We start from the raw sequence: 23,942 nt of genomic DNA on the forward strand, positions 1-23,942 counted from the left end.
TCAGATGTACTGTTCTTCATCCCCTCCATTCATGAGCAATGACCACTTGTCCCCTTCCTCCTCAACAAAACCGTTACGTCTCGGCAGCTTGTCTGAGGTCAAGGAAGAGAGAGACACTTGACTAATCTGATCCCAAGGAGCCAGTCTGGATGAATCCCTCCTCCTGTCATCCATTCCAATATGAACACTGATTTGGGAAGGAGTAAGTGGCTTCATGTGGCCTTGAGCTTGTGCTTCATAACTTTCTGTGTCTGGCTTCTTATAACTAAGAAGAGAAAGAAAAAAGATGTTTAGTACCAGAGGTCAATGTGTAGAAGAGACTTCGGCATTAGAACAAATCAGAAACTTCTGATAACCTAAATGTTACCTGCACTTCAGACACAATGTTAATGGCAAAGAATACTGGTCACACAGCATTAAAACATTTCAATAGTAAAAGAGAGTGACTCTCAAAGTGAGGTTATTTAAGAAAAATTATGAATTTGCTGAATATACTACACTGTACTGTACTATACTATATTATACACTACAGAAGACCTCAGCTACAGTAGAAATATTTGAAGGCTTGGACTAATTTCAGACACCATAAAAAGTCTTATTTTTAAAAGACGTTTGCTCACAATGCTATTAAAAACAGGTCCACTGTAACTGCACCCAAAAAAGGGCACCCAAAAAATGTAGCATAAAAAAATTAATAGAATTTGAAAAACCTTGTTATAGTTCAGAAATTAGTTCACTTCCAAAAAAATAGAGCAAGATACTTTATCTGTAGCAAGGTGCAAAAGAATAAACACACTGCTTCTCTGTTTCTCTCTGGCTAAATTAAATAGACAAAAAAATAAAACCAGATACAAATATTTTAAAAAACATCTACTGCTACATTATGAAGAACTGTCTTTTGAATGATTTGTTCACTTGATATTCACAGCAAAACCAGTACTGATCATTACCTCACTTGGTATTGAACTAGATCTCCAACACAGGTGCCCAGGTGGCATCCAGTCACACTTTTAGCTGCTAGTTAAAGAATGCTCAGTGTAGTCTTAGTCCAGGTGTGTTCATAATAGTGACATCTGCCTCTTTTGGAGCCAAGGATTAGACAGAACAACCCCAAGATAAAGGACTGTCAGGTACTTGTAGGTGTACAAAGCCCAAAGTAACGTCTCACTTGAGTTCCAGCAGCAGTCCTGCCTACGGTTCCCTGATTGCTTAGTATAAGACAACTTGCCATTTCAGCTGCAGGGAAGACAGCACAACGGACACAGAAGAAGCTGCCATTGCAGCTGATCCCATCCAAGGCTGAAGCACGAGGCCAACAGGCATGAACACACCTAGCAAAAAAAACATATGGACATCAGCCAGAGGCGCCTGTCCCAATACAGACATTTCTGTCCCCGTGTATCATAGAACAGACCAGCAATGCTACACCATGATTTGCTGAGACCTCCATAAACACAATTACACTGATACATTTTTACTCACTTATTTTTAAATATGTCCCTTCTGTTGCAAGGGATGACCTTTGCACCAACTCAGCTACAAGACTGCAGCCACAAGGTAAGATTATTTGTCTCTTCCAGCTATTCTGCACATATGAAACAAAGCAAAAGCAACAGAAAGACAAGGCAATAGTCCAGGCAAAGGGTGGAGAAGTCACTTATAAAGAAAAGGAGGAATGCTTGAAGTAAGTTTTAAGGAGGAATTTGGAACATGAGAAGATGTCTGACAGAAGCAGAGAGAATGCAAGTAGTAGGAGAGAAAATGTGTGATTCAGGGTGAATAACAGAGAGAGCAAAAGTGGGATTGTACCTCTGATTAGAGCTGGGTTTGAATATACAGAAACTAATCCCCAGGTACTGCTATGTGAAATAAGAGCATGGTTTTAATTTCATCATATAAGAATTTATTCCTAAGAGTTTAAAATTCGGGGAATAAAGTTTTTTTTCTACAACTTGCGAAAAAAAAAAAGTATGTATTTATTTTGTCCTCCTGCCAAGTTTTAAATACTCTAGGAACTTCTCTTTGGTTCCTTGAGCAGGAAACCCTGCGAGAGGCACCACAGAGCTCAACTGTGCTGCTGTCTTCGACAAGCTGAGCTCTGGCAGTCACATACCTGCTGCTATGGGTATTCCAAGCAGATTATAAATTAAGGCAAGAATCAGATTTATTCGTATTCTTCGAACCGTTCTCTTTGATAAGTGAATACTAGCAACTACGTCCAGCAAGTCATTCTGCAAGACAGAAGAGCATTGAAAGTTTTCCACACTCAGTCTTCAGAATACCAAACCAGAGGAGTGTCAGTGATAAAAGAGGACAGGTCAAAACTGTGCTCACTCGGATAAGAACAACATCTGCTGCTTCAATGGCAACATCGGTGCCTGTTCCAATTGCAATTCCAACGTCGGCCCTGGCTAGTGCAGGGGAATCATTGACTCCATCACCAACCATCGCAACCTTCCTCTTCCCATTTTGGAGCTCCTGGACCTTTGCAACCTTGTGAGAAGGAAGAACCTCAGCAAAGACTTTTTTGATCCCAACCTATGTACAAAGAAAGAAACACACCCCAGTTGGTGATATGCTTCATGCTGAAAGGAAGAGCCATTTGCTGTTCTGGGTGAAGGGGAAACAAGATAGATCAACCAAACTGATTCCAGTGGAGGCAATACTTGCAAATGAAGTGGAAATACTTGGAAATGAAGATGGAGAGAGTGGAAATGCAGCAAGGCAGAGTGAGAATTTGGCTTTGCCTTTGGAGCAACATTTATAGTTTGAGATCAAGGAAATCTCATACAAACCCAACCTTTTTTTAGACTGCTATGTTTCTTAACAATAATTCTTATTCTTTTTACTATGTTACCCTTAAAGATAATGAAAAATCACCACTTCCCTTATTGTGAACAGGACTCGACCTTAAAGGAACTTTCCTTTGTCACTAACCAAACACTACTGCCCTTCAGTGAAGGGAAGCAGGAGGCTTCAGTTCAGCAACGGACTAATTACTGCAAGAAACTCTGTACCTCTGGAGGAGTACTGACTGCTTGTCTTCAGTGGGATCTTAATGCAGTCACTGGCCTTTACTATGCCATAGGACCCAACCTGATTTTCAGTTCAATTCAATAAAAGTTAGTCTTCACTTAATGTATCCAGGGAAACTCTGAGCTCCTGCTCCGAATTCACTAGCATAAGCAGAGCTTTAGAACCTCATATATTTTTTTGAAACGCAAAGAAGCAGATACCTGAGTAGCAATGGCTTTTGCAGTTTTTCTGTTGTCCCCCGTTATAAGCACCACATCTATTCCCATGTTTTTCAGCGTGTGTACAGCAAGGGCTGCCTCCTGCTTGACAGTGTCTGCTATTGCGATCATTCCACACAACAAGCCTGCACAAAGAAACGTCCTCTGTTAGAGAGAGATGTGGGAGGCAAAGTGGCAGCAAGAGAACAGGACTCCCTCTCCATCACACCATGACGGCTTGTGAAATAAAACATTCTGGGCAATATTGGCACTCATAAGCCTGAACAACTGTCTACAGTTTTCTAAGTTATGGTCTCTTTCTTACACATACACTTTTCTCATTGATCTGGTTCAGATGGAACAACAAACATCTGTGATATTTAGGGACCAGGAGGAAGGGGAGAAGAAAAGGGTAGTTTTTAAACATGCCTGACTTCTAGGTTTTATGGTATGGACAGGCTGAAACATGCAAATGCCGCTCAAAATTGCTCTGTAGGAACACCAGGAATGTTTATTCAGTAATTGAATCAGAGGCCCCATTTCAAGATCACAGATGCACTGGAAATCTATCACCATTACAGCAGCTTCCCATATTAAGGTATTGTCTGGGATCTCTTTCTGCATAGCACAGAACAGAACCCCTCTGGCAAAACCTCTTTAGTCTAATCTATTATACTTGAATGATTTAAGGAATCATCATGTTTATTCATGAACTGTTTTGAAATCAGTGATGTACTAGGTTGGCCTGTGAACCTTAAATGATACAAAGTCAGGATGGGACATGGCACTGCACTGGCACTGCTTTTCTGAACAACAGTCCTAGACAACAGGAGGTTCAGAAATTAATACTTAAATTAAAAACTACCCAACAAAATCTTATAAATACTATTCTGAGGTGAAAGCTTCTTTTAAGAACACCCTGATACTTTGCAGTTCACAAGCAGTTCTGCACTAAAAGATTAGTAGCTTCTTGACACTAAGCCACTGATCAATTGATCCAGAGTTTGTTTTTATCCTTTCCATGGTAGAATCAACTGATATTTATTAAGTCACTCCAAAGAACAACAGTTACCATCTATAGCCACTAGTATGGCAGTCTGTCCTTTCATTTCATGGTCTGTCATTGCATCATTTACATCATTTGCAATATGCAAGCCATTGCGTCGCATCCACTCACGATTTCCAATCAACACCGAGTATGTATGAGAAGATGATGGACCTTTGGGCACAGACAAAAAGAAAAATGAGCAACTCAGAAATAGTGAACACAAAACAGAGACGTTAAAGGATGACAATGTCAGTCTGCATTAGCTATAGAAAGATATTCTGAAGAGGTTTTCCTAATTTTTTTTTTGTGTTCTGGACTGGCAATGGTCACTCCCAAGACATAAACAGAATTAGTCTTCTTGAAGTGCTGCTGTTATGGCCAAACAAAAATGCATAGGCACTACCTGAAGACAGCCTCATAAAACTTTTCTCCTTCAAGACTCAATCTGTGCCTGTTTCTACACAGAACTGCGTCATGAACTTAATTTGCCTGTATTTGCCTTTGCCAGTTGGCGTTGTTTTTCTGGATAAGCGCAGTATGCACATTTCATAAATGCCATGCTGCTTTGTTCTCACAACTAATGACTTCTTTTAAATGTAAAGGCTATTACTGGCAAGAAAAAAAAGTAGTTTTGTTCTAACAAACAATGAAACAGTATGTAGAGCTCCTCATTATGAATTCAGTCCAACTTCACAAGAGCGGTATGAAGCAGGTGAGAAAATATTACATTAACACCATTCACAAATGGCACAGTTCTGATGATTAAAGTTCTTATTTTATTTAATTCTTCTAATAGCTGTCTCAAAAAGGTCAGGAGAGCCACAGTCATCTGAAGAGAACCGATGAGCTTCTTAAGGAAAGCTTTAAATACTTTTCCTTTCTCTCCTACACTACAAAAGAGCAAAGTGGCTTCCACAGAGCCTGAAACAAAAACAAATGTATTAGCCTAATCAAAAACATCAGGCACTGAAACTTGTTTTGCAGATATAACATGCTTTATTGTGCATCTGCTGAATAGATTTTTTTTAAAAGTAGAGTGCCTTGAGAGATACATGAACAGAAATCAAAAGGTCCAAGTTAATATGGAACTGAAGGCTAGGATACAAAAGTAGCAGTAAGAGAACATATGTTAAAGGTAACTAACTACTCTAAATGGGAAGATAATGCTAACTGGCAAACTTTGCTCTCTGCTGAACCATTCTTCTATCCAAAAGGAACATTGCTGGGTATGCCTAATTGCCTATGTATTGTATGAACTTTTCACGTACCCATCAATGTAGCATCTAAATTCTTATTTAGGTTTCTGAATTGCAGAGAGATTGAGAGTAGGCAAAAGAGAATGCTTCAATTTTTGTTAAGGCACATTTTTGTCCCTCACGTTCTTTGCCTCCTTCTGCCATAAATCCACCTTTCTGTTGTTCCTAGTTCAATACGATTGTTTTACAGTGGTCAACACTGTTGTTTCACTTGCCCTCACATTGCGACTGGTGGTCACTTTGGGGGCAGACATACCAGGTGATTCAGAGAGTGTGATCAGTGCATTATCTCCCAGAGGAGCACTGCTGTCCCTGCTCCTGTTAGCGTCCAGCTTATCGAGACCCTCCTCGGCCATGCCCAGGACAGGCTCAACACCTCCGACTTTGCAGCTGATGCCACAGCCCGGGACTGCCTGGAAGTCGGTGCAGTATCCCAGGCTCTGAGTGCCAAGCTCCTGCAGATGTAACCAGAGTTCATCATCAGTTTGTGCTGCCCATGTGGGGTACAAATGCTAGATAACTCCTGCCAAAAAGAGGCCTCATTCCTCCTCTTGACAATGGCTGACCGACTGAAAAGCAGCATGGAGTATCAGTAGTGCAGAACTAAAAATAAGGATGTTTGGGATGTCCTATGGTTTAGACTTCTAGAAAGGGGCAGCCATACAGATTACATCCAGTTCTCAGCCCTAGCACCAGCAAACCATAAAGGACAGCTTTTCCTGGTAGTTCAAGGATGAAGCAGTTACATTGGTGGTTCATCACCTCAGCCAAGACTAGGAACTAAAGAGAAATACTATAACAATAAGTCAGACAGATTTTGAAAAGAAGCAACTTCTAATTAACCTCACAGACAACTGTCTGTGGGGGATCAGACCTTTCATATATAGGTAAAGGTACAGTGAAAAACTGTATCTAATTCCTGGAGTGATCTGGCTGGATGATAAGGAAACTGGGTGTTTCAATTTAGTTAGAGAGAGAAAAGCCAGTGTGTACATTCAAGATGAGAAAATGGATTACCAGGACCCTATGAGTTACAAAAAGAATGGAGAAAATATTCATTTATAAACAAGTTATTCTGGGTTGTCTCTGGAAGTTGGAATTACATATACCTTTCAGTGACCTTCTTACAGTACAGGGATAATAAGGCAGGTGGTAAGAATATTAGCAAACAGTATAGCATTGCAATTCCTATAAGCCATGATCCAGTAAGAACTGGTGCATGGGATGACTACAGAAGTGTACTAAAATGTAAAATACAAGAAAATGTAAAATACAAGAGAGGCAACTGAATCATTACCCGTACTCTCTTTTTTCTTCTAAATTTATATGTTAACTTCTAAATTTTCCCACTGAAAGATCTATCACTAAGAAGTTTGATATATTCTTGCCAATGAATTTTTCCATAAAGCAATTAATGACTTGTCTTAGCAGAAAGAAATTTTTTGTTTAAACCAGGCTTCCTATTTTGGTTACTATTTGTGCTTTAATTCTTCCTGAAACATTTGAGGCAACATGGAATATATAAATGACCTTTGAAGATTTCAAAAATTCACAAAGACTTGAGTAATCTATTAATTAATTTGCAAAATTCACAAATATCACAGTTTAATATTCAGGTTTTAAAGCTTTTTGCCTAATCTATTCAGATAAGCAAGTGACTAATAGAAGTGACTACAGTCAGGTAACATACGAAATGTCACCACACACATTTGCTTCACAATGCTATTTTAAGCATAAGTATTCCTCCTGCACATATTCCACAATCCTTATTTTCCCACTAGTTCAAGAAAAAATTTGTAAGGTCTTGCTTGAGAACTTCACAGCATTAGCACAAAAGCAAAGCTTAGAATATGCCTTCTAGTATTGTCCAGACTAAGATGCACAATCATAAAGTCTGCCAGATCCCTCCAGGCCTTAGATGAAATAGGAAGGTTACGTACCTCTTTGCAATATTTAGTGACTGCCACTCCTAAAGGATGCTCGCTGCTGGCTTCTGCAGTGCCAACCACTGCCAGTACCTTCTTCAGAGAGAGCACAGCTGTGTCTCCCAGCAAAAGCACCCTCATGACTTTAGGAACTCCGCAGGTGATGGTCCCAGTTTTATCAAACATTACAGTCTTGATCTGCAAGAAATAAACCAGTTACTGCCTAAGCCCTGTGAACACAGGGATGCTCATATGCTTTAGGCACATAAATACAGGCAAGACTTTAATAATCAGTTGACTATATCCAAGACAGAATAATCCTACAAAAGTAGGGATTCCTGTATGTACCTTGAACTATCTGTACAGTAGGTCTCCTTATGCTTTCTTATTCATACCCCATACAGTGATTTCACTGAAGCTACAACATCATCCGATCCCTATATCAGGATCTCAGACAACAGAGTCATTGCAGGACTTGTACTGTCATTTGTGTGTGCGTGTATGTATTCGCACACAGGATTCATGTAATGGCACCTTAATCACTTTTACCACAAGGTATATGATGCAAGGAGGGCTTTTACGAATGCTGTTCTAAACAATTAACAATAGCATTGAGGAAAGAGGACTCAGGAAGTTATTTGGTGATAGAGCAGGTGGGAAGAGTGCAAGAAGCTGCAACAAGTTCCAGAAGCAGCAACCTAACCAAAACCAACCTCAGGCTATTCACCACATTCAGCAATCACTTGCTAGCAAGCCCAATGGGTCTTGAGGAATTGGGAATGAACCAAAAAACACAGCCCCACACACATTGAAACCCAAAGCTTAAGTCAATTCTAATCCTGAAAATAAACACAGCACAGAGAAACACACGAACCAAAAAACTCAACGAAGTAGGCACTATTTCCATTTCCAGCTATTCCAACCCACTAACCTTGTAGAATCCAACAGGTCACCTAATTTTCCAAGCCCTGACTCTAGCCTCACTTAGATTCAAAAGGTAAAAAGTCCTGACACTAATTAGCAGTCATTTTTTTGTTTTTTGCAGTTCCTTGGAAAAACTTCTGGTCCCTGCTTTATTATGTCCAGTAAGAATAAGAATTATCAGTCTGATTAACTTATTCTTACAATCCTTTTCACTTAAAATGTTCTGCCTATGTCTAATCCAGTCTGCCATAGCATGGTTTGAACTCATTCTTTTCACTGGCTGTGGACATGTCAAATCTCCTCCTCCTTCAACATCCTCCTTGTCTTTTCATCAGTTTTCTGTCTTTGATGGGCTTTTTCTGCCTCCCTTCCATCTTTTTTTTTTCTATATAATAAAACAACTTCATATCATTCTGTTTTTCTCTTACGTCCTACATTTTAAAATATTGATCATGAACAATATACATTTCACAACAGCCCTCTGAGGAAAGAAAGAAAACACTGGATTATTGGGCTTTTTTGCACAAGAGGTAAAGAGAGTGAAAAAGTCAGCAATCTCTGAGGTCATGCAGAAGCTTAGCAGCCTCACTGGCATGAGACTGCAGGAACTGTTGGCTCTCAACACTTTGCTGTGACTACTTTGAAGAAAGAAGGTCAGATCTGTCTTCTTTACCTTAATGAGCAGCAACCAATAGAACAAAAACTGAACAACACTGTGCAGTCTTTCTCTGGACCAGCAGGATTTTCTGGGAAATTATATTTCATGTAGCAACAGCTGGGTAAGCTACACAAGTACAGAATGAACTATTAACCTTGTGTGCCATTTCCAGGGGTTTTCCACCTTTGATGAGAATACCATTCTGCGCAGCAACTCCTGTGCCCACCATCACAGCTGTGGGGGTAGCCAAGCCTAAAGAACAGGGGCATGCAATGCTCAGCACAGTGATTGAGGTTTGAAATGCAAACCTCAGTATTAGTTGAGCTTTTGAAACGTGTTTGTTCTGATTCTGCAAGAAGAGGGAAGAGAGGGGAAAAAAAAAGAAAGAAAGAGATGTGTGATTGTTGATGGAAGATAACATAGATGTACAATCAATCATAGCAATTTAAAAAAAACCCACATTTACCTGGGAACCTCCAGTATAGAAAACAATCTATTATTGTTACTGTGATGGTAGAGAAAGGTCAATGTTATGAATTGTTTATGGCAGTATATTCTGGCTTTTTTTTCTGCTCAAGCACATATATGCTTGACTCTGCTCTCAGGCTCACAAATGACAATATAACTTACTGGCATTTTCTTTATAGCTTAGCAAAGGAGAACCCTATTTCCAGGTAGATCCCCACAGTTCCTGAACACATCAAATACGCATCCTAAAGATAACAGAAGCTCGTCTTCTTTCTAAAGCCAAACCCACTATCTGCCATCAGCAACAAGGATGTCCAAAAAAATTTCAGGCATGATAGGAATGGCTCAGCTCCTTGCAATGCAGCGATACATCATGTTTATTCCAGAAAGACTGCCAATAATTTCAGTTTATAGGAACTCCATGCAGAACTAAGGGATAAATGCAAAGGTATATTTATACCTGCAGATAGATTGTAATCAGTGTAATTATCTATCTATCTATCTGCTCTGTTTAGAAAACACCACATTGCACAAAAGTATTTGCCAGGTTGCAACAACAAACCCTACACACAGAAGGTATGTTAATTACACTGGAAGATACCCTAACACCAAAATCCAGCTCTTAATGAAATTACTTACAGGAAAGTATTTTTCAATAACATCAAAATTTATAAAACCAATTGTGATCCATGCTATCAATGTCACTGTTGAAATGGTGATGATAAATGGAACAAAATATCCACTAAACTTATCTGCCAGTTGCTGGATGGGTGCCTATAAAAAAGAAAAACATGTATTTGTATGTTTATGATCAAAACACATAAGCATGCAGAGTTCATGAAAATATCTAATGTTCTTCATCTGATTCTTTTTTGAAGTCTGGAAAAACGCAGTTAAACAAGTAAATATATAAAAAATATAGAATCTTTTTCTTATATAAACAAAATCTGTAAATAAGTTTTTCTTTTGTATTATTTTTACCTTTGACATTTGAGCTTCTTCCACCAATTTCACAATTTGTGCCAGAGTGGTATCATTACCAACATGAGTTGCATTAACAAGAACTGAGCCGTGTGCATTTATAGAACCAGCAATCACTGTGCTCCCAGGCTTTTTAGTGACTGGCATAGCTTCCCCTAGAAAGAAAAGGTAAGAACAAATGATACAATACCCGTAATAATAGTGAACATGGTTCATTAGCACACAGCATTTTGTATCCTGGCAAAATCAGCATAGAATCATAGAATCATAGAATGGTTTGGGTTGGAAAGGACCTTAAAGATCATCTAGTTCCAACCCCTCTGCAACCAGGTTGCTCAAAGCCTCATCCAGTCTGGCCTTAAACACTGCCAGGAAGGGGGCATCCACAACTTCTCCGGACAACCTGTGCCAGTGTCTTACTACCCTCACAGTCAAGAATTTCTTCCTAATATCTAATCTAAATCTCTCCTCTTTCAGTTTAAAACCGTTACCCCTCATCCTATCACTACACGCCCTTGTAAAAAGTCCCTCTCCAGCTTTCCTGTAGGCCCCCTTCAGGTACTGGAAGGCTGCTAGAAGGTCTCCCCAGAGCCTTCTCTTCTCCAGGCTGAACAGCCTCAACTCTCTCAGCCTGTCTTCATAGGAGAGGTGCTCCAGCCCTCTCATCGTCTTCGTGGCCCTCCTCTGGACTCGTTCCAACAGCTCCATGTCCTTCTTATGTTGGAGCCCCCAGAGCTGGACGCAGTACTCCAGGTGGGATCTCACAAGAGCGGAGCAGAGGGGCAGAATCACCTCCCTCGACCTGCTGGCCATGCTGCTTTTGATGCAGCCCAGGATACGGTTGGCCGCCTGGGCTGCAAAGTGCACATTGCCGGCTCATGTCAAGCTTCTCATCAACCATCACCCCCAAGTCCTTCTCCTCAGGGCTGCTCTCAATCCATTCTCCACCCAGCCTGTATTTGTGCTTGGGATTGCCCCAAGCTTGCAATTGGCCTTGTTGAACTTCATGTGGTTCGCACAGGCCCAGCTCTCAAGCCTGTCCAGGTCCCTCTGGATGGCATCCCTTCCCTCCAGCATGTCAACCACACCACACAGCTTGGTGTCGTTGCAAACTTGCTGAGGGCGCACTCAATCCCACTGTCCATGTCGCTGACAAAGATGTTAAACAGGACCGGTCCCAATACCGACCCCTGAGGAACGCCACTCGTCACTGGTCTCCACTTGGAGTGCGACCATCCAGCTCTTTGAGTGCAACCATCCAGCCAATTCCTTACCCACTGAGTGATCCATCCATCAAGTCCATGTCTCTCCAATTTAGAGACAAGGATTTCATGCAGGACAGTGTCAAATGCTTTGTCCAGGTAGATGACATCAGTTGCTCTTCCCCTATCCACCAGCGCTGTAACCCTGTCGTAGAAGGCCACCAAATTTGTCAGGCACGATTTGCCCTTAGTGAAGCCATGTTGGCTGTCACCAATCACCTCCTTATTTTCCATGTGCCTTAGTATAGTTTCCAGAAGGATCTGCTCCATGATCTTGCCAGGCACAGAGGTGAGACTCAGCATGCTAAGCAATAATGACAAGAAATCACGTATTCTATATCTCTGTCTAGTGAAGACATGTATAAGTGCTGTCATACTTCTATAAACTTTTTTCTAGGTTTAGTTTTAAAGTAAATGCTGTTTCCTTGGTCCCAACCCTCCAGTACGCCATCCCTCAAAAGGGCCAGGAGTAAAATGATTGTAAAAGGAACTGCTAAGAATTTCCCCAATTAATACTTTGCATAGCAATGGGAGTTTGAGCAATCTGCCTTTCTTTCCACCACCCTCAGTTTTCAAAGTCTAGAAAAGTTGCCTATGTGGCAAAGCTCCTGTTCTCACGCTGCCTCTCCAAGAATACTAGCTCTACAAAATCTTTAGTTTCTCTGTTTTTAGGATTAGTGATAATGACTGGTTCTCTTAAACCAAGGGTGTCCCTGTACCCCAAGCAAAATAAATACATAGCTGAAACAAGTAAACCAATGCCAATGTAAAGTTTTTATATCCTTTGCCTTATTTATAAGAAACGAATTGCATGATGCAGTACATCCTTATTATATTTACAGAATGAAATGAAAATTTCAAAAGCAGTGAAAAAGTCCCATGACCCTTAATGAGCATCCAGTCACGAGGCTTTCTTTCCCTCTTCTTGCTCACTGGGAGATCCCTGTCAGAAGCCCTGTTCAGTGCCCATGCATACACACCCCAACATCTCAGCAGTATTTCCCCAACGCCCTTTAGAAGTTATTTGTGAGAAGGTACCATCTCTACAAATACATTCCAGGGGAAACTCCCACCAGATCCCTGGAATAATGACAGTAGTGTTTAGACTCTACACATCCCATCAGTACGTTAGTAAAAGTGATTAAACTCAGGGGAAATTCTTCAGTTTTTAGGTTGTGTGCAGACGTGGGATTTGGATACAAGCTCACAAAGGCCAGGCACAGAGTCCATTAAGGTGGGAGGTTATTTAGACAGCAGCTTTTGGCTTGGGTCAGCTCTCTTTTCTTGTAAGAAAGTGTTCTAGAGGATTTCACTTCTTTGCATATGTGTAAGGGAAGTTACCAGTAATGAGAGACTCATCTGCCATGGAACTCCCTTCAATGACCTTTCCATCCACTGGGAACTTTCCACCAGGAACAACCTTTACAATATCACCCCTTTGAACCAGTTCAACAGCTACCTGCTCCTCCCTGCAAAAGACCCAAGTAGAACAGACAGATTATTTACACCATCAGCTTCAAAAGAATAATGATGATTTCACATTAACTGCATCAAGCCTCGTCTGTGCAACCAGGCAGGCTCAACGGGTTTTGGTTCATAAAGATATACCTGACGATAGAGTGGTCAGGTCCAAGAGTCACCACAGTGGCTTCTGTGGCTTGAAGAGATATAAGTTTAGCCAAAGCTTCTGAAGTCTTACTCTAAGAAACAGAGATAAATGTTTAAGATATATTGAGATATATAAATGCTGATGTCAACTTAACACAATGAATTCTAAATGACCTTGTATAATACAGGCTTGTCCTGGTTTGGCCCTTTAAACCATGACAAGGCTACATCAGAAACATCTGACTCAGATTTTCTCTGAATAGTTTTTCTACTCTCATCATAAATACACAATAATTAGCATGAAGATGAATTACCTTTGCTATGTGTTCCAGCCATCTCCCAAGGGCAATGAACACGAACAGCATCGGAGGGGTGTCAAAGAAAGTGACAGGGCTTTTCTCCGCCTTTTCAATTATCGCTACCAGCAGGATCACACACGAATACACATAAGCAATCGTCGTGGCCAGAACGATGAGCACATCCATATTGGCTGTCTTGTGCTTCAGTGATTTGTAAGCTTGTATGTAAAAATACCATCCACCAAGAAACTGTTGGTGTAAGCACGGACAGACGCACATTAAGATCACAGCAGTGACAGCAGAGAGTACATAATATTGCCTATAGCAGAATTATAAACACGTAGTAGATAAGGGAAGGCATTGCTGTCCCATGTAAATTTTATATTGATATAACTTCAGTGGAGTGGTCTGCTAGGAGGCTAACTCCATTGTCATCCTCTCACTCGCCCTTCCTTGTTCTCAAAACAACTCTGCCAGCTAAATATCATCCTTTTCCTCAGCAATGCAAAGTAAAATAGGCACATAAGTTGAAGGGATTTACCTATAGCTACCCAATTAATTTGCAGCTGACCAGGTATTTCTTCATTTTAACATTACCTTCTCCACTTGGAAAACTATCTGACACAAGTTTAGCAGGAGCAAGTGCTGTGAGCAATTACAGAATGGATAACTTGCAGAAAAGTGCCACTTCATTCTGCGTAGGTGGTACAGACAAGAGGGCAGGGCTAATCTGCTAAACCTTTCCAGTCTCCTGTCTTTATTACACCAGGTTACATAAATGGGAGATGAATAGAAAGCAAACCCCTAGGAAGTACTGCGGACATACCTGAACAAAAGTGCACAGGACAAAGAAGAGAAGATTTAAAATAGACAATCCAGGAATGAGATTCTGTTCCAGCACCATAGACCCATGGTGCTCACCTTTGGGTATTAGCATATAAATCATTAGGATTAAGACCGGGATACCAAACAGTAGGCTGCACAAGAAAGATTTCCTCCACCTGAAAAGTAGAAGCTGTAAATCCATGGTTGTCATACACCCCACAGTACCCAGGCCAAACAGCGTGCTTGCAGTGCAGAGCTTGGGGTATTAGTACTGTACTAACACACAGCTTTGGGATATTTGGGAAAGATCCAACACTTCTGGACAGTTTCAGTGTCTCCTACATGTTTAACTGTATAGACTTCTATCAGTTAAAAAATGAAACTAATGAAAGTAATAAAAGTACTTGAGCCAAATGGCAAATCGTAAAATTAAATTTGCTTTACACAAGGATAAGCTAAATTAACTGGGAAGGTGGGGGGAGGTGAGTTACAAGAGATGATCTATACATGTTCATTAGTGAGAGAGAAAGAGAAACACGTACTGCTGTATTTCCTTTTTATGATCCAGGTTACATGCATTTGGAACTCTTCTAGCCACGGAAGCATGAAAGCCAATTTCCTTTTTATTGAAAGGGGAGGAAAGATGCGTTAATTTTGATCAAACTAACCATATTACTTATAACATATTTAAATGACAGTACTTCCAGAAGAAATGTCAGAAAAGGACACTGTTCTGTATTTAATAAATGCCAACTTCTTATTTATTTTTAGATCCTGCCAACATGAGAGGATATTTCAGAGAGTACTCAAAATGCAGACTGCAAAGGTTTTCTGCTACATATACATGGAGGCAGTGTATAGATGCAATGTGTCCCAAGTTTCTTGAGCACAGGAAGCTCCCACTGACAACTGGAGTTCTGCTGCCCTCCTCCTCAAGGGAAATTTATGACCTTTCATCTGCCCTGGAATAAGTATGAGAGATGGGAAATACCACAAAGGAAGGTAAAAGTGTGCAAGCCACAGGGCTAGTCAACCTTACAAGCATCTCCTTAACACTACAGTTGAGTAGATACACCTACAGTTGAAAATCAAAGTGGCTAGAATCCATTTAAACCTGTAAAACAACAAACTGCAGGGCAAAGCATCCCAGAAACAAATATGTGCAAAAAAAACAGTTTTGACTGACACTTTAGTGAGTTACTGCAGTAGAACCAGCGCCCCCCCCAGAAAAATGACTTGAAATCAGAGACACATGATTCTACACACAGAACTGCAAAGAATGAATATATGATACTTTTACCAGATATAGGTAAAAAAGGCTTCTTTTTGTAGTTTTTAGGGTGTGTTTTTAGAGTAACAACCTGGGAGACTATGCACTACTGTGGAGCACAGCAGCTTCACCACAAGAGCATAAAAACATATGGCAATTACCAGGTCATCAGCAAAAGTCAGTGAAACCTCTCAAATATCAGCTGCTTTATTTCCTTTTTAACTTCACCCTATAATTGTTCATACATAAACAATTTCTAAAGCCTACCTTAATTATTTTTATAATATCTCGAGGTCCGGTAATTTCAGGATCAAACTGGATGTGAGCTTTGCAAGTAGCAAGTGCAACTGAGGCGTAGAATATGCCATTTGTTCTCATGAGTTTGGATTCAATATTGTGAACACAAGAAGCACAAGTCATCCCTGTAATCTAAAGAAAAACACAAATTTAGGTACAGTAGGCAGTCCCCCACATTCATGCAACATTTGTGGATGAATTTGAGACAAGGTCTCCCCATGTCACAGAGGTACTAATGACTATTCAGGCTCTGCTGGTACTGACCCAAAACCTCAGCACGAAGATTTTATAGAGCTGTCTTAAATGAAACAAAGGTGAGAACATAACTATCCACTTTTATTATAAAATTCTGCAACCAGCAGTTATAGTCACAGCTGTATATTTGTATAGCAGCACTCATATATTGTATTAACTGTAGTAGTATAGCTAATATAGTTCTATCAGCAGCTACACTAACATTGCCAAAGTCATACTCTATATGTGTAACTTCACCTCACTTACTTAAATTTTCCTGTGGCTTCAATAAGGCACGTTCCCACTTTCTGATCTATTAGCGCAACTGCAGACTGTTGTTATCTGGCTTGTAGTAGGTATACGTCAGAGAATAAAACCACACTTTTGAAGAATCTGTCCTTCATATAAACAATTTACTAATTTCACCCAAAGTTCTCAGACCTCTGTACAAAGCCCCAGGCATTATCAACATGTATTTGGTGAAACATTCTCAGTTGCTCAGAGTCTGTACTGTTGACTGAAGTGCCTTCACAGAAAAGTTCTGTTTCATTTCTCCTTGCTAAGAAAAGTCTATTCTGTACATACAACTATCACTTTTTATTTCAGTGCCTTTGGACAGGTTCTTCTAAGACAAATTGATTTTACATTTTCAGCAATTAAGAAAAAATATTGTCACCAGCCAGAACTGACCTGCTGAAGCCACAACTCCTTAAGCAAAAGCATTTGCAAGAAAATTATTCTTCCAGACCTGACTCTTCCAAAACCAACATACAATTTGAAATACACATGACTTACAAGAAGCTCCACATTTCCTTCTGTTTCTGCTTGATCTTCTATGACAGCAGCTTCAAAACCCAAATTCTGGATCAGCTGTGCTATTTCAGGAGGCTGTATGAATGCTGGCTCATATTTTATCTCTGCTTTACCTGCCATCAGTGCTACCAACACTGAAACAATTCCTGCAGTGGCAATAATAAAAAATATTAGATAATATAGCTCCTTTGAGGGGAAGAAAAATAAAATATGACAACTGATTGTCAGTGAGGGCTGTAACAACTTAGAGATGTTATAAGCCTAATGATTTCTCTCTGCCTCCTTCTAGTGTTGTTCCCTAGTCACAACAGCAAAGTTTTTACTGGGATCCAGCCACACTGCCGTTCCCTTCAGCAACGAGAGGAACTGCATGAGTTACACAGGGAAGGAGGTGAGTTTTGCTGTGATGTAATGAGACAAAAAGGATGTTCAGATGCAATCTTTGCACTCATTGCTGCAAGCTCCACCCTGGACTCTCTAAATTTGGAAAGCCCTAAACAAACCCCACAGCACAATGCTAGGCCTTTTTCTTCTCTTGTTTTTCCCCTTTTTTTTTTAAATAAATAAAACCACAGAAATTTACGTTTAGAATTGAAAAGCAAAACATAAAAATCACAGGCAAAAAAAATTGCCTTGAAGTGCTAATGGTTTCTTGGATTTTTAAATCAAGGCAGTGATCACAAGGCACCATCACTGGGAGACTGGAGGTGCAGGATTCAATAAGCACAACCCTCCAAAGGCATGCCTACACAAATTAAATCAGACATTGCTGAGGCTCATCTGTTCATCTTCTATATGGCCAGTGGAAAGGCAGCTCCAGTCTGCAGACTTCTAACCTAATAAGCTTTGCTGTGCCTAAGCTAATATAATTACCCAGGCACTGGAGCCACGCATTTGTTTGTACCTGCTTGTGCAAATGTGCCCTGAAGGGTAAGTTTCACATCACAAATGTGTCAGAGCTCTCAACAGCTCTGGAAGAGATGGATTGCTCTGTAAGGGAATAAGGCCCTGAAAACAAAATGAGAACCATTTCTCTGTTCTTGTCTGGAGCCTTATTTGAAATTTTTATCACATTACAACAACTTACTGTTACAAGTATGTCCATTGGGTTTGTCCACCAGTGCAGTAGGATAGTTAAAACAGTGATGTAGTCACATTAGCACTAAGAAAGAGCATTAAGTCTACTTAACCTCCAGATGTTGTATCACAGCCTCTTCCATTAGCTGCATAGAATACCTTTTCCATCTGATAGTCCCTTATAGACTTATTATAGGAATCTTAAAGTTATTACCGTCTTCTTTCTGCAAATTTCTTTCAATGGTAGACACACATGATGCACAGGTCATGCCTGTGATTTGTAAAAAACACTTTTCAGCTGTCGCTCCGCTGGGCTGGTTTGGCCCATCAAGGTGAGGACTGTCTGGAAAAGCATCTGAGGGATGGCCTTGGTGAGGAGGGTCTGAAGCTTGAGGCTGCACAGCAGCATTGCTGGCATCAGGCTGGTGCCTACGTCCTCCAGCAGCAGTATCTTGAATAAATGCACAACAATCTAAACAAACACTACTTACAGTGAATTGGATGATGTAAAACTACAAGCAGGTCACATTTATCAATCATGCAAAGACTCTTAGTTGTTTGAAAGGTAACATGGTAATCTTGGTCTCTTCATGGAAATAATATAGATTGTTACTATGCGTATAACAATATACACTCGCCAGCACCACATGCATGACCGTTTAACTCTACAGAACTGGTTTTCCACTTTCAGATAGCAAATTATTCCCTCCAATTTCAATGCTTAGACCTGCCAGCTACCTCCACTCAATAGAGATATATTGGTATCTAGACGGTCTTTATCCAGCACAGAGAATGCAGTCTGGTCATATCCATTCTGTCCTTGTCATCTATGCAGGACTCATAGCATTCATCTCAAGCAAGGAAAAGGACAAGTTTCTCAACAGGTTTCTCTTTATGGCACAATATTTACACCGCAAGTACTGCAAAATGAGTAGTGGAAAGATTTGCAGCACCCAGAAGACCTCCACAAATACAGGCCTGTTGCAATCATTTTTGTTCTTTCCCAGACACTGAACAAGACAACCAACAGCTCCAGCCATATTCACAAACTGCCTCCCTTGGTCAGAGGTTTGTGTAAAGGAGCAAGAGTTGCTTCTGAACATGTTAAACACAGGGCCACCCCTCCTTTTCCACAGATGGATCAGGAGGTCTCCCACCAACAAATCAAAAACCAAATAAATCAAAATTAAACACCACATATGGGCTCCTCCTCATCTGTAGCAGTTCCACAGATTCAGAGGGATTGGACCCATGAGAAAAGCTAATAGGATGTGGTCTATCACAATCAAACTAATTCATTCCAGGTAAACTACATCAGTATCTCAAAGTAAATCTGTTGAAGCAGATAATTATTGCCGCATTTGAAATTCACTAGAGAGGAGACTGTGCGCCATAGCAACTTCTTAAACATTAAGCACATGTACAAAATGTACAATCTGTGTTGCAGCTGACATGTGAAAGTACCTGCTCCCACCAAAGAGTATCTGCATCTTGCCACTTACCTTGTTTTAAGTAAGGCTTAGTGAAGTAGGGCTAGTAAAAATACTCAAGAAATAAAGGTCAAAGGATTAGGACACTAAAAGAGATTTTAGCTAGGTAAAAAGTGGGTTTAAATTAAAGAGATTTCATTAAGTTTGTGGGGTTTAGTATTTTGGAGCATAAATCAAAACATTTGGTTTGATAGATCTACGTACAGCAGCCTGTAGACATAGGAGGAAACCTACTTCAGTGGGTAAGGGGATCAACTATTTGAAAGACCTTGTACCAACTTCCAAGCCTTTTGGCTTCATAATGTAACTCAACACTTCCACCCACTAGTGCAGTTATTAAGGGCTGAAATAAGGTACTTCACAGCTGAAATCTCTCTCCCTTGCTAAGTGAGGTCAGATCAGGCCAGTCCCTTAGAAAAGACAATGCCAATGTGATGTTTTAAGAGTTTCTCTCCAGAAGAGAGTCTCAACACAGGTGTTGCATAGCCTAGCTTGGCACCCTACCCACGGAAGAAAAACACTGTTACCTGTCAGCACAGAAGCATCAAACCCCATGTCTTCTATGGCAGCTCTTAACTCTTCTCCATTAGTAACAGCTGGATCATAATGTATGGTTCCAGTTCTGCCAGCTAGAGAAACTGCTATATGTTGCACTCCTTGTCTCTGTGATATGGTCCCTTCTATGGACTGTACACAAGAATTGCAGGTCATGCCATCAATCCTAATAACAGTCGTAAATGTTGTGTCTTGCAGCGGCTCTCTGAAGAGATCGCATAGCAAAGCAGGTGATGGAGATGCTCCTTTATTTGCTTCTGAACCATTAAGGAGGCATACTTTAAAGTTTCCAGGTGGAAGGGATTCAATAGCTTGCTGCAAAGCTGACAGGGGAATTAAATTTGGGCTATACTGTACCACAGCACGTTTATGCTCCAAAGACACTTTAATACTTTGTATGCCAGGAAGATCTGATATATTTCCTTCAATGTTTCTGACACAGGACTTGCAGCGCATGCCTTCTATCTGTACAGTCACTGTAGCTGTGCCACTCCTCTCATCGATCAGCAGATCCACCCCATCACTCTTGAGACTCGGTGGTGTCTCCTTGGGGCTTGCATTCTGCAAGCACTCACGATCGAGAACACGCAGCTTCAAAGGGGCTGATTTACTTTTAATGGTGCAGTCATACCCCAGGTTACTGATATGGCTCTTGAGGTCGTCAGGCTGAATGATGTAAGGATAGTAAGCAATAATTGCTTCCTGGTTACCAAGTGACACCTTGACTCTTGCCACACCGTGCAGTTTCCTAATCTTTCCTTCAATGTTGGTGACACAGGACTGGCATGTCATGCCTTCTACCCGAAGCTTAACTACTGCTTCTCTCAAGCACGACAAATTTACGGTCGCTGTTGTCAACCTCTCTTCTGCTATGTTGGCATCAAAACCCATATCCTGAATCTCCTGGCAAATCTGTTCAGGACTTATTTCCAACCGCAGATACTTTATTACAGCGTCGTTCTGTTCAAGGGAGACCTTAATACTCACAATGCCCTTCACCTTGGAAATTCGGCCTTCTATCGACTGCACACACGATTGGCAAGTCATTCCCACAATGCTGACTGTCACAGTGTGTTCTTGGGAAGATGGAGAGGGCACAGTTTCAAAGCCCTCCTCAAAGCCCATGTTATCAAAAGCAAAATTGTGTTTCATTGTAGGCTCCAGCTCACAGCCAGGAGGAGAATCAGTGTGGGACAAAACCTAAGGAGCAAGAGGAAAAATAAAAATAAAATGCACATATCTTTAGCCCTGTAAAACCAGCAATATTCTGCATGTGCTCTCAAGCACATACTAGAAGTGCCCTCAAGCCAGTCTATATTGCCAAAATGCTTCACAATGTTAACTTCCACTTTGAATGCATTACCAGTGAGCTATGCCCACGATTATGAATCAGGTTTCTGACACTTCTCTTGAGCAGCAATTTAAAAAATATTCACTGGGGATATAAAAGCAAAATTGTATCAATATTCCCACCCCAATCCAATCATTTAAAACTTGAGCTCTCTGCAGCCACGGGGCACTTTCACCAAAGAGCCCGAGCCCTGCTCTTCAGAGCACACTGTCACTGGCACAAAGGGTCACAGCACAGAGCGTGCTGAATGCCTCTCCACAAATGTCAGAAGCTGGCTCAGTTTGGCCAACCTGCTACTGCTCAGCATGAGTTCAAATCAAACCAAACCAAATCAAAACAAAACAAAATAAAACAAAAAGCCCACAGAAAACAGAATCAAGAATTTCCCAGGAGCCTGAAACAAGCTGGCACAGGGAAGACCAGGTGCATGATATCTGAAGAGCTGTACGCATGCACACAAAGGCCTGGGCTGTCTGCATATTTACAGATCTTTTAAGTTAAAGTCTATATCTGACAAAGATTTTAAAAGACACAGAACTATATGCAGATACTTCCACTGTGGTTTAGTTTCATCTGCCTCCTTGTGAGGCACCGAAGAAAGAACACGTATTGAGCTACAAGAACTCACTGGTTTGATCCAACACTGATTTTCAGGATGTAATGGCCAGTATCAAAGTAGATCAGCCAGGAGTGGACTATCTCTCAGTCAGATCACGGGCTCCACAGTACTGGGACTCTACAGTTTAATACACTCAATTCAATTGAAAATGAAACATTAAAAACAAAAAACAGTGATAAAGGCAATGCTTCTCACAGAACAGGTAATCAGAGCACAGACTCTGTTACCAAAGGAAATTGCTGGCACCAAGTGATGAGGAAGATTGAGAAAGGGAGGGACAAGTCCCATATTGTCAGATTTCATGGGAAAAACATCAAAATTCATGTCCGTGACTTAAGGCAGCTTTAACTACTAAAGATCTAGATGCAACCTACTACGACTAATCTATTCTCTCGCCTGTGAAGCCATGGGCTGTCCAGCATTCAGTAAAGCACCTGATGCTGGGCATTACTGTAGGGAGGGGCTGGAGAAGGGGCCACTGGATCAGGCTCAGTACCGCAAATCTTGTTCCTATCACTGACAAGAAAACTCCCTCCTCGGTACCACAGCGCGGATGAGAAACATTTAGGCTGCTTATTAACACTAGACTGCATCCAGTTCATTTGATGCAGTATTCAAAATTCATTAACTTGATTTTGTTTCATGCTTAGGCAGCTTGGGAATAATGAGGTCTGGGGTCATGACCAAAATGGCAAAAATTTAACATGAGAAATTTGCTTTCAGCCTTTTCCATGCTGTATTTGTCAGAACAGGAGGAGGAATGAGCAACTTCAACTCTTCAGCATTACAGTGCAGCCCCTCACTATCCCAACAACAAGCTCTCCCCCCCTGCCCCTTCCTTCTCCGCTTGGTTTCAAGGCTACACTCCTTAGACCTGGGGGATGCTGGGGAAGAAGAGTCATGGGAATATTTTATCCCCAACATCCCCTTTACCTCCCCCTCCCACAGGCCTGCCAGTACCCAGGGCACGTACCCCTCTCCTTCCACTTCCCTTCCCAGAAGTTACTGAAATCCCCAACATACATGGAAATGCGCAGCCAGCCCCTCCTTTCAAAACAAAACATGAACAGTTAATCGTATCTCCCTGCAAAGGTGGTTCCCTGTTTAAGCACACATAAAGATGACCACATGCTTATTTACTCCTATTTGTGCCTTCCCACAGTTTAAAATAATAATATGGCCTCATATATGGAAAAGAAGCCTATCTGAAAATGAAAACAGTCTCTCACGCACTGCATTTCAAGTGCTGCTTAAACTCAAACTTGCATTTATTGTAATGTCTGCCTTGAGAAATGCAATTCAAATATTGTCCCTCGTCTCCTCTTCCCTATCTCCTGTCCCCAGCCCCCCAAGGAAACTTCGCTCGCCATGGCCAGCTCTTCTTATTACCCTGTACATTTACTTTGGCTCGTACAAAAAAGGCATTTGCCTTCTGCATCCTTTGGTGAAACAGAGCATGAAAGACAGGCGAGACAAAAACCCTCTGCTCTCCTGCTCCCCTTCACTGTGTTTCTGGCAGCCACTTGCAGATGAAACCCAGGAACCATCACAGGCCTTATGTCCACCACTGCGTTCCCTCCACTCCCACGCTCACCAATCGTCTCAGTTTTCCTAGGCACCCAGTGATATAAAAGCAATTCAAATTAAATGTATAATAAGATTAAAGGGTATTTCTCGTCCTCTACTCTTTTGAAACACATAAAAGCAAGGACTGATTCTACTATTCCAATGCATTGTAAGCCACAGAAA

At 41.0% G+C, this 23,942-nt stretch overlaps 1 protein-coding gene across 1 annotated transcript; it reads right to left on the reverse strand.

The window, feature by feature from the left end:
* ATP7B (ATPase copper transporting beta) lies at positions 1 to 21,378 on the reverse strand. The gene is made up of 20 exons (XM_068395319.1): positions 20,196 to 21,378; positions 18,393 to 18,629; positions 17,084 to 17,247; positions 16,025 to 16,186; positions 15,030 to 15,106; positions 14,489 to 14,663; positions 13,678 to 13,911; positions 13,364 to 13,455; positions 13,097 to 13,224; positions 10,494 to 10,648; positions 10,152 to 10,286; positions 9,199 to 9,393; positions 7,478 to 7,660; positions 5,817 to 5,992; positions 4,306 to 4,442; positions 3,237 to 3,379; positions 2,335 to 2,538; positions 2,114 to 2,231; positions 1,229 to 1,331; positions 1 to 265 (listed from the first exon to the last, which is right to left on the reverse strand). The coding sequence occupies exons 1-20, from the start codon at positions 21,373 to 21,375 to the stop codon at positions 1 to 3; spliced, it is 4,263 nt and encodes a 1,420-aa protein (XP_068251420.1). The 5' UTR covers positions 21,376 to 21,378.
* Between the last annotated feature and the right edge of the window lie 2,564 nt (positions 21,379 to 23,942).

Source organism: Nyctibius grandis, chromosome 2, assembly GCF_013368605.1.
Source record: "Nyctibius grandis isolate bNycGra1 chromosome 2, bNycGra1.pri, whole genome shotgun sequence".
Lineage (NCBI taxonomy): Eukaryota > Metazoa > Chordata > Aves > Nyctibiiformes > Nyctibiidae > Nyctibius > Nyctibius grandis.

Coding starts and splice junctions, on each gene's coding strand:
- ATP7B (XM_068395319.1), bottom strand. CDS start 21,375: ATGAAACACAATTTTGCTTTTGATAACATGGGCTTTGAGGAGGGCTTT. Junction 16,187..17,083: donor AAGGAAATGTGGAGCTTCTT/GTAAGTCATGTG, acceptor GTTTTTCTTTAG/ATTACAGGGATGACTTGTGC. Junction 14,664..15,029: donor CATAAAAAGGAAATACAGCA/GTACGTGTTTCT, acceptor TCTACTTTTCAG/GTGGAGGAAATCTTTCTTGT.